General features: G+C 39.0%; 1 protein-coding gene across 2 annotated transcripts in view; it reads right to left on the reverse strand.

Moving 5' to 3' along the window:
- The window catches only part of BRCC3 (BRCA1/BRCA2-containing complex subunit 3), a 40,883-nt gene that overhangs the window by 25,888 nt on the left and 3,307 nt on the right, over positions 1–11,688 (reverse strand). Inside the window, exons 4-7 of one of the 2 annotated variants that reach the window (XM_004717535.2) lie at positions 11,093–11,212; positions 9,103–9,190; positions 8,422–8,510; positions 7,380–7,435 (exon numbers count right to left, since the gene is read on the reverse strand). In XM_004717535.2, the coding sequence (XP_004717592.1) occupies positions 7,380–7,435; positions 8,422–8,510; positions 9,103–9,190; positions 11,093–11,212 (353 nt within the window). The remainder of the gene's footprint in view (positions 1–7,379; positions 7,436–8,421; positions 8,511–9,102; positions 9,191–11,092; positions 11,213–11,688) is intronic. The other variant, XM_045285448.1, reaches the window with a different exon arrangement.

Genomic DNA, 11,688 nt, shown 5'->3' on the forward strand with positions numbered 1-11,688 from the left:
ACCCTGGATTCCCTGTGTTTCCAGTTCCTATCTGTACCAGTGTACATCCTCTGGTCTAGCCAGACTTGCAAGGTAGAATTGGGATCATGATAGTGGGGGCGGGGAGGAAGCATTTAGGAACTAGAGGAAAGTTGTCTTTTTTCATTGGGAGAACTTCTTAATGACTATGGTGGTAGGGAAAGAATGTACATAATGACCTACATTAAAATTAAGAATTTGTTACCAAAAGACACTAGTAAGAGGGTAAAAAGGCAGGCCACAGAGTGGAAGAAGCTAAATAATTACAACGAAATAGAAAATGCAGACAACCCAATATAAAAATGGGCAAGGGGATTCAATAGGCACTTCTCAAATCCTATTACACATTCATCAGAATGGCTAAAATGTAAAAAGATAGACAAATACCATGTATTGGCTGGAATGTGGAATAGGTAATGCTGTTAAGATTATAAATCAGTACAACAATTTCAGAAAACTGCTAGTTTTATGCATTTAATAAAAATAAAATGAGTAAACTAATAGGTCATTTGAAATAGTAAGGAGGGAAGAGACATAATTTATGAAGCAGAGTCAAGAGAATTTGTTCATGTGCATCCATTTCAGGAGGTGGCATATGATCAAGAACCAATGTTACTGAAGGAAGAAATCCAACCTGCACTGAAGACATTAACCAAAAACAAGGCCCTAGGAATTAATAGATTATCATCACAATGTTTCCACAAGCTGATGAAGCAATGGACATACTCACTCATCAATGTCAAGAAATTTGGAAAGCAGCTACATAGTCAATTGGCTGAAAGAGATCCATATTTGTGCTCATCCCAAAGAAAGCTGACCAAAGGAATGACAAAACTATTGAACAGTAGTATTATCATATGGAAATAAACGTTTGCTAAAGCTAATTCAAAAAGGGTTGCAGCAGTATATTGACTAGGAGCTGCCAAAAATTCAAGCCCGAGTCAGAAGAATATGTGGCATGAGGGACCTTGTTGTTGAAAGCAGGGAATACCAGAAGGATGCTAACTTGTTTTATTGTCTATGAAAAAGCAATTGACTCTATGGATCATAACAAACATGGATCATATTAAGAATGGAAATTCCAACCTGTACATAGACCAAGAGGCATTTGCTCGAATAGAAGACCTACAGGATTAAAAATCAGGAAAGGTATGTCAGGGCTGCATCCTTTATACTTGTTCAATCTGTCTGCTGAGCAAATCATCAGAAAAGCTGATTTATAGGAAGAATGTGGCATCATGGTTGGAGGAAAGCTTATTAACGGCCTGCGATATGCAGGTGACACAACCTGGCTTGCTGAAAGTGAGGAGGACTTGAAGCACTTGCTGATGAAGATCAAGGATTGCAGCCTTGATTACAAGGATTTTACAAGGATTACAACTCAATGTAAAGAAGACCAAAATCCTCACAACTTGACCAATAGGCAATATCAGGATAAATGGAGAAAAGACTGAAGTTAATGTCTTCAGGGATCAATCCTTGTCGTAGCATATATCAGGATTTCATTTCTCTTTGTGGCTGAATAATATTCCATTGTAAGAATAGACCACATTTTATTCTTTTAATATCTGCGGTCAAATACCCTCCTTCCATCCTGAGCTTCATAAATTATGTCTCTTCGCTCCTTACTATTTCAAATGACCTATTAGTTTACTCATCTTATTTTCCCAAAGTGCCAGCTTTATTTTCTCTATTGTTTATCTGTGGCTAGTTTCATTCATTGCTACTATTATATTCATTTCCTTCCTTTTGTATAAAAGCTCATTTTGCTCTTATTTTTCTAATAACTTAAGGTGAAAGCTTAGGTTCTTGACTAAGAAATTCTTTTTTTAATATGAACATTCACTGCTACACATTTCTGGAACGTTAAGTACTGCTGTAGCGGTATTTCACAAAACTTTTGATATGTTGTATTCTCATTTTCATTCAGTTCAAAATCATTGTAAAATTTCCTTGAGATTTTATTGTATCCCCTTTAAAATTTTTTCCCCAGTATAATTACATGATAGTCTGACAACCTACTTTGTAAAATTACCACATATACTCGAGTATAAGCCAACCCCAATATCAGCAGAGGCACCTAATTTTTACCACAAAAAACTGCATTAAAAATGTGCTGAAGCCTTTCCACGAAGATGGCGCCGACGGCGAAGAAGGAAGCTCCCGCCCCTCCCAAAACGGAAGTCAAAGCAAAGGCTTTAAAAGCCAAGAAGGCCGTGCTGAAAGGCGTCCACAGCCACACAAAAAAGAAGATCCGCACGTCACCCACCTTCCTGCGGCCCAAGACCCTGAGACTGAGAAGGCAGCCCAGATACCCTGGGAAGAGCGCCCCCAGCAGAAACAAGCTGGACCATGATGCCATGATCACGTTCCCCTGGACCACAGAGTCTGCCATGAAGAAGATCGGAGATAACAACACACTGTGTTCACTGTGGATGTCAAAGCCAACAAACACCAGATCAAGCAGGCTGTGAAAAAGCTCTATGACACTGACGTAGCCAAGGTCAACACCTTGATCAGGCCTGACGGGGAGAAGAAGGCATATGTTCGACTGGCTCCTGACTATGACGCTTTAGATGTTGCCAACAAAATTGGAATCATCTAAAGTGAGCCCAGCTGGCTAATGCAAAATATAAACGTTTTCAAGCTATATAAAAAAAAAAGTGCTGAAAAACTCAGCTTACACTCAAATATATACGGTGAATTTTTCCCTTTAATTCTGGGGTTGTACAATCCAGAAGCTATTCTCCCTTGGCGAATATTCTATGTGCACTTAAACAGGAAGGTGTACCTGTGGCCCTTCACTTGCCAATCCTCCACCCTTGCAGATATTGCCTATTTCTATGACTAAGTGTTTAAGCCTTTTTTTTTTATTGGGACGGAGGGTGTTCTGAGACCAAATCTTCTTTTTAATTATTAAACACTTTTATTGGGGCCTCTTACATCTTATCACAATCTAAACATTCATGCATTGTGTCAAGCACATTTGCACATATGCTGCCATCATTTATAAAGCATTCTCTTCCCACTTGAGCTCCTGATATCAGCTCCCCATTTCTTCCCCCCTCCCTCCCTGCCCACCCTCCCTCACAAACCCTTGATAAGTAGAGATTATTTTCATATCTTACATCGTCCTCCATCGTCCCTCACCTACTTTTCCATTGTTTGTCTCCCTGAGAAGGGGTTATAAGTTGATCCTTATGATGGATTTCTCCCCCTTTCCCCCCACTCTCCCCTATCCTCCTGGTATCTCTACTCTCATTATTGGCCCTGGTGGGCTTATCTATCCTGGATTCCCTGTGTTGCGGGCTCTTATCTGTAGCAGTGTGCATAAACCATGAGATAATTTGCATGTCTCATAAATAAGTTATAACTTTCAGTTACATCAAAGTCATCTTTGTGCTTTGGAGAATAATAGTGTAAATGATCTTTTATCTCACATTCTCTCAACTGTAAATCTGTTCTAAATTTCTTTAAAAAGTGGGTCAACTAATTTTTACTTTGGGTTATGGAAAACTTCTCTAATAATTGAAAACAAAACAAATTTTATATTCAACACACAAGAAAAAGTTAGTTCTCAAGGACATGAATTTACTGCAACTTTTTAAATCTGTAATATGGGCGATTAGTGTGGGATTGAACCCTTTCTTAAATAAAAACATGCACACACAAAAAGAGAGTGCTTAAGTCTCCAACTGTAACTGTAGATTGATCCATTTCTCCTTTTGAGTTCTGCTGTGCATATTTTCAAGTTGTTAAGTGCATATAAATTAAGAGGTTTTACGCCTTCTTGGTAAAGTGGTACTTTTATTATTGTCTAATACCTCCCATATTACTCTCAATTTTATCTATTTTGAAGTCTGCTTTATCTGGGAGTAATCCAACCATTCAACTTTCTTTGGATTTGTGTTTGTATAGCATATCCATTTCTATCCTTATAGTTGAGAGATATTCAAAAAGTTTAATGAGCCTACACACTGGGATAAAATCAAAGAGATTCGCCCCCTAAAATTATGTCTTCAAAATATTCCTTATGTTCCTTTCTCTTCTCCCTCTGGGACTTCTGTACTGTTATACTGGTTTGCTTGGTGGTAACCCACTGGTCTCCTAGGTTCTACTCATTTTTGCTTTTCTATTCTTCAGACTGTCAACTGACCCATCCTCAAGTTTACTGATTCTTTCTTCTACCTACTGAAACCTATTGCTGAATGCCTCTAGTAAAGTTTTCATTCCCATTATTGTATTTTTCTATTTGGTTTTATCTTTAAATTTCAGTATTGTTAATGGTATTTTTCATGTGGTGGGCACTGTTCTCCTGGCCAGAGTTCTTTGTTCCTGGTTTCCTTTAGTTTTTTAAGGATAGTTACAATAGTTGTTTTAAAGTATTTATCTTACAAGTCTGATGTGTACACTTTTTCATGGACAGCTTCTATTAATTTTTTTTCTTATGTAGGGGTCATACTTTCCTGGGGTTTCAGGTTAAAAACTGGCCAGTTTGGACATTATAAAGCGGCAAATCTGTAAATCAGAGTCTTTTATCTTTCCAGGGTTTCTGGTTGTAATATTTCAAAATTTTATTTTGTTCTTGAGAATATACATAGAAACCATACACCCCTTCAAGTTTTCACGCATGCAATTCAGTGACATTGATTATATTCTTCAATTTGTGTGACCGTTCTCCTTGTTCTTTTCTGAACTGTTCATCCCCCATGAAACTCACTGTGCCCTAAGGTTCTGACCCAATCTTCTGACTCATTGTTGTCAATTTGATCCCATATAGAAAGATCGTGAAAAAAAGAGGAAACCACTCAAGGTAGATAGATTTTATTGCACTTTAACACAGTTAACTATTGTTTGGTTTAAAGTTTAAATATTATCTCAGGACAATAGTTTTAGGGTTCATCCAGGCCCCATGACTTAAGAAAATATTGATGTTGTCTTATAGATGAACATGGGGGTAGGAGACTTGGAAGAATGAATGAACTATCATCCTTCCAAAGACTGAGCTAAACTTTACAGAGACTGCTGAAATTTATGAATTAGACTAAGCTATAAATAAGAATGATATCCCCAGGAACCATGTAGATTATGGAATTCTTTATCTAGCAATATAATTATTAATAGAAACATTTTCAGATAAACAGACTTAAAGTTAAATCTTTCTTCGGAAGTTATATGATAGTCTTTTGCCAGCAAAAGACAGGTGATATGGACTCTAGGAAACGGCAAATTTAATAAATGAAAGTTGACCAGAGGCCTAGAGATTGGGGGAAGAAGGTAGAGTTTCAGGGAGTAATCTGAGGAAAAACAAGGATTCCAAAGATTTTAAATATTATTTATAAGAATTTGGAACTTCGGGAAATGGTAGAGGCACACAAATTAAAGGGAAAAATATTTTCAACCCATGAAAAAGCCCCAAAAAAAATCTGTAAAAGAAAGGAAATGGAATCATAGTAGACTACCTCACAATGTTGTCTCTGTCCACTGAATACTATTTATATAACAAGGAGCCCTGGTGGTGCCATCATTAAGCTCTTGTCAGGGGTTGGAACCACCCACAAAGATGAGAGGCTAGGAAACCATATAGGCAGTTCCACTCTGTCATGGGGTCACTATGAGGTGCAAGCAGCTTGACAGCATCTAACTACAACAGTGTAAAACAGTTTCTTTTCTTAGACTTGTCTAATACACAGTGCACAGGAAACACATTTGTGGTTACAATCTAAGCCATAGATAGAGACAGCCATGAAAAAAGAAAAGTTTATGGTAAAATATAAATAACAATGGGGACTCAAAAGATACTGTCTGTCCACTATGGCTGTGGTTGCTTGTTCTCAGGTGCTGATGAGGTAGCTAAGACTCAGTGATCCTTTGGGCAACAAAACGAAACCAACTTCTTCACTCAGAAATGGATCACACATGCAATCAAGATGCACTGATGATTACTGGAATGAGAAAGTTGTAAACAAAGAGGAAGAAACAGTTGGAAAACATGATCCTCACCAAGGAAGCAAAGCTGGAGGTCACAAGATAGAATTTTGCAAGACCAATGACTTCTTCATTGCAAATACCTATTGTTGATAGGATAAATAAAGGGGTACATTTTATTGAACGGTAAAAAAGTAACCAATAGAAGAATAAAAATCGTAATTATATTGGAGGAATGGGAAATGGGGTAGTTAAATGATTTAAATCCTAATTTGTGAGAGCAAGGTAAAATGGTAATAATAAGAATAGATATGATCTAAAAATGATAAATTAAGTAGTGCCATAAGTATGCTAAGTAGAGCTATCAAAATGAGAGAGAGGTGTTTCCTTTTGGAGAATAAGACTATTTATTGTAAGTCTTTCTGTACCATTTGCTATTTTTAGGATAAAAATGTTAAAGATCAATGTTTCCTAATTAGGTGACATTTTTGCCTGGTTTCACATTTCAAAACTACAAAAAGGATACATTTCCAAGTCCCCTCCCCTTCACTCCCCCTACAGAGTTTCTCTCTGCAGAAGGGACCAAGGATTTTCCTTGTCCTTCTGGGCATTTCAAAGCCAGTAAGTGGGTGTGTGCATGCATAAATTTCTCTACACATCTTTTTACACAGTGGTAACAAACTGTACCTAGTGTGTTTCTACCTTGTCTGGTGGCAAAAGGGGCTACACATTGAGCTGCTAGACTGCAAAGTCAGCAGTTTGAAGCCAGCAGGTGCTCCACGGGAGATACACAAGGCCTTCTACTGTCATACAGATTTACTGCTTTGGAAACACCCCGCCCCCCAGGGCAGTTCTGTTCAGTCCTGGAGGGTCGCTGTGAGTCAGAATGGATTCACTGGCACTGAGATTTTGAATCAGAGACAGATTTTCCTCACAGGTTATTTTTTATATGTGCATAATATTGCATTCTAATATGGATACATCACAATTTATTTTATCAATTCTGTACTGACAGACATCTAAGGTTTTCTTCTTTAAATTTTTGCTGTTTCAAAACATGCTAGAAAAGAAATTGATTTAAGTATTATAGGAAGAGAATTTAAGACACTTGTTGCTTCTGCCTTCCAAGTAGACAATGATTTCTGTCTCTGTATCCTTCATGCCTACCATGGTCAATATAGATTTGCTAATTTAGGTTGAATAGAATTAGTTAAACTGAAAAAAAAAACTGACCAACATTTAATATGAAATATTTAATTCTGAAATTTAGTCTTTGCAAAGATGAGAACCTATACAAATCAGGAATAGTCTGCATGCATGCACAGTCTTTGTTTTTCAGAGTAAAGGAAAGGAAATGAGGTTCCTAGGTTGCAGGAGACACTGTAGTTCTTAGTATTATCACCAGTGAGAGAAATAAATGAGCACATACTTACTCGGAGCTCTTCTGGGCCTGTACAGATTGGAAGCAAGTGTAGAGCACCCGGCCAGTCTAGCAAGGGAGAGAAGAGGAAAAAAAGTCACACCAAGATGGATTCATATAGAGAAAACTTTAGCAATTTAGTGGGTTCTAAACTAAACCCCAAAGTCCACCCTGGAAGCACAAGGTAAAAGGGAGTGCCAAGAAGAACCTAATTTCTGTAAGGATTTGTAGTCAGTCAGCCGTGAGAGGGCTGGACCACACATCTGATTATGTGACAGCAGCTGATGAACATAAAGAATAGGAACTTTAGAAGCAAAACTTTAAAACAGCAACTATCAGGCTGCAACGAAATTAATGACGGAAAAGGCAAAACTGGTCAAAACAAAATGTTGAAACATGAAATCTGCATGTTTCTGGAAGAGAACAATTTTATGGAGCATATCTTTAATTAACCCAGCTCTGAGACACTAGTGAATAGACTACAATGTTAAATAGTTAGGTTTCTTTCATGGGACCATGAACTTGTACCAGAAGCACAGGCTGCTGGAAGAGTCGGGTCAAACTAGAACTGAGACATGTGCTCGCCTATTTTCCTCCCTCTTCCTCACTTGGCTGCTGCCACACCCACTTTCTAGATACCCCTTAAGTGTTTCTTTCCTCTGCCTGAAAAGTTCTTCCCCAAGATTGACTCGCTCGCCTTCTTCAGGCCTCAGCTTAAAGGATGTGCACTTCTTGTAGCTTCTTGCTCTCCCTGCCACTTACTGCCCTCAAGTCGATGCCGACTCAGAGTGACCCTATAGGGCAAGATAGAACTGCCCCTGTGGGTTTCCAAGACTACAACTCTTTACAGAAGTAGAAAGCCCCATATTTCTCCCATCCAGAAGCTGGTGGTTTCAATCTGCCAACCTTGCAGATCGCAGCCCAGCACGGAACCACTACACCATCAGGGGCTCTTCTCACTTGCTCTGCCGACCCTAGTGAAACTGCAAAGAGATTGCTTATACTTACACAAACATGCGCACACGCGCGCGCGCGCGCACACACACGCACACTACCTTGGTGTTTTTATCTTCAATGAAACAGGAAAAAATCAGTCCTACAAAGCTTTGGTCCATCATCTGGTACATGGCTTGTGTGCGAACATCTGCAAATTAAAATTTAAAAGCTTCTGTCAATAAAACGTGTACCACAGGCTTGAAGACTTGAACACAGTAGTGTATCATCTGTTCTGGATTCACGTTCTCCGAGGAAGACACGGAGGCATGTAGCCTAAGGACACTATGAGTATGAACATAGCTTACAGTATTAGGTTTATTGTGTTGTGTGATGTAGGGTAGCACTCCTGAAAACTTGCAGCAAAACGTCAATGATTTGGGAAGATGTCCACTTGAGTTTCCGTAACAATTTGTTATTAGCCCTGGCCTTAAAATTGTTGGGTTTTTTCCCCATGACACCGAAAGTATCCCCCCCGTACCGCCTTTTTTGAAGGCACTCTACTAAGCCTGAGACTAGTGTTTGACTGAGAGAACTTGTCTGCAGGCACCTACTGCGTACAGAGACCTGCTTGGAATCAACGTGTGCCTGGAGGACCTCACACACTGGCAGCAATACTCTCCTAAGAAGTCCTATGTAAGAGGAGTCAGCTGGGGGTAAAAATGTGGTAGCTTATTCAACAGCAGAGCAAAAATTACACTACTTTGTAAGCACAATGAACACTGCAATCCCCGCCTACTTACCCACATGAGAAGGCCAAACAGTGATATGTGGATGGGAATGGTACCAGCCCACGACTCTCATGGGGCGACCTGTGAGCTCGGCCAATCTGTATGACTGTCAAGGTATCTTCCAAACAAGAGGACATTTGTGAAGTTTAAAATAAATGATGTAATGCTGGCAAAAGCCTGAAATAAGGTTGATGCTCAGATTTCCAGCCTGGCTACTTAAAGCCAGTTTTTAAAAGTAAAATCCTTGTGACATCTATCACTAGATAGTTAATTTTACCCTGTTAATTCAATTTCAGCTAATGTTGGATCACTCAAATTCCAATCACTGTGCTAGCTGAAAAGCTTACCTAAATCTACAACAAAGGTGGCATTCTTTTGAGGATAAATGTAGAAAAATGGAGAGACTAATGTGGGGGCCTTTATTCCTTTTCTCTCGGAGACCACTGTTATTCCAGCTGTTGATGAACTCTAACCCCAAGCTCTGGAATAGACAGAAGCAGAGGAGGGCACAGGGGAGAGGGCTAGAGTCAGTGTGGTACCAGAAGGGCAGGGTGAGGTAGGAAGGAAGGAGTCAGGCAGGAAGGATGTCCAGCGTGCAGGGGTCCTGCATGATAAGGAATACAGGTCCCACCAGCCCCAGGACTCTGCAGCCGGTCAGGAGAATGCTCAGACAGTGAGGACATATCTATGGTCCTACCAACCTGAAAGTCTTAAAAATAGCAATACTTGAAAGGAATATCTGGGTGCCCTGGTGGTGCTGTGGTTACGCATTGGGCTGAGCTCTGCAAGGTCAGCAGTTCAAAACCACCAGCCGCTCTGTGGGAGAAAGACAGGGCTTTCTACTTCTTTTAACAGTCTTGCAAATGCACAGGGGCAGTTCTACTCTGTCCTATAGGTGGTGGAGGTTGTGGTCTCTAGGGCAATGTTCTGTAGCTTGACTGCTGTGATGATTACAAATGTACGCACAGAGCAGCACAGAACTACACACATTGTACTAATGGCAATTCTGTGGGTCTCAAAGTGATGTACACATACTATAGTGATGTAACCTTTAAGGGGAGGTTGGGGCAAGAGTACAAGCAATCTATCTGTACCACCAATAATTATTTTAAATAAAGAGGGTTTCTTGTATTAAAGAGTTAAAATAGTTAATGAAATATAAACTGCAAAAGGCTTATACCAGAAGAGATCAATAATTTTGAAGATCTAAACATGATCTGTAAATTGGGAAAAAGCAAATACTATAAAACACAGACTAGGGAAACCACTGCTCTTATCACAAAGGGCCAATTTTCTTAATATATGCTATTAAGAAAAAGATAATCAAATCAATAGAAAACTGGACAAGAGAAATAACCAGGTAATGAACAGCAAAATACAAATAACACTTTGAAATGAAAATCTGATCCTGTTTATGTGTATGAAAAATGCATATTAGAAATTTCAAGATCTAAAACACAATTTTAAAAATAAGATGTTCTGTAAGGATACATGGAAAACTGATAACGATAGATCCCTCTGGAGAGCAGAGGTTGGAGTGAAAGGTTTTTTGTTTTGTTTTTTAATACCTTTCTATACCTTGAGAATTTTATACCATGTATGTGTTGAATCTATTTGTAAAAAACTACCTTTAGATTAACTCCATCAGAAAGGACAGGGAGTTATTAAAATCGCTGTGGCACCTTTAACTTGCAATTATGGATTACAGGAAGCATATGCCCCACTTGATTTTTTGTTCTTCTCATATTTAATATAGCAATGCATTGTTTGAAGGGCTGTCAAAAAAAAGAAAAGTTCTCCAGAGGTGTTAGGGGACAAATCAAGTCCATCGTCATAGGATTTGACCCTGAGACCTTTCAACATTTTGAATTCTTCCAATAAAAGGCACTCAAAAAGAGCAGTGGAAAACATCCTGATTAACCCAGCAATCAGCTCGAACAGTGTAAGCATGAAAACTGGGAACAGTCACCGGAAAGCAGCGAAGGTGCCCCACCAAGGATATCTCTGCCTCTGTGGAAGCCGCAGACAACTGCTCTGGAGAGATCTCCACTCGGTCCTTCCTTTTATCAGAACGTCGCAAGATGATGACAGAGTGAATGTGAATAATCTTCCCAGTGTCAACCTACGGAAGGCCCACAGGATTGTCATTTCTCTCCCTCACTAATAGCCTCTCTTCCACTACCGAATTGCATTTTATTACATTATCAGGTGGAATATTCACTGTAGAAAATTAACATGCTTTGTTTTTTATTATTTGATATATAAGCCACATACCATAACCTTTGCCCTTTTAAAATGCATAATTCGGTGATTTTTGGTGTATTCAGAGTTGCCCAGTGATCACTACTGTCTGATTCAAGAACATTTTCACCATCCCCCAAAGACACTCCATACCTATTAGCAATCACTCCCCATTAGCCTTTCCCTCAGCCCTTGGCAACCACAAAGCTACTTTCTTTTGTTAGGGTTTGTCTGTTTTGGAGATTTCACAAAGATAGAATTATATAGTATGTGATCTTTGGTATCTGGTTTCTTTTAGTTAGCATACTAATATGGACACTCTTCTTATGAATAATCAAATGTTTCAAATAAGACATC

Source organism: Echinops telfairi, unplaced genomic scaffold (genome assembly GCF_000313985.2).
Source record: "Echinops telfairi isolate 266 unplaced genomic scaffold, ASM31398v2 ScPeMD7_7472;HRSCAF=8510, whole genome shotgun sequence".
NCBI classification, from domain to species: Eukaryota; Metazoa; Chordata; class Mammalia; order Afrosoricida; family Tenrecidae; genus Echinops; species Echinops telfairi.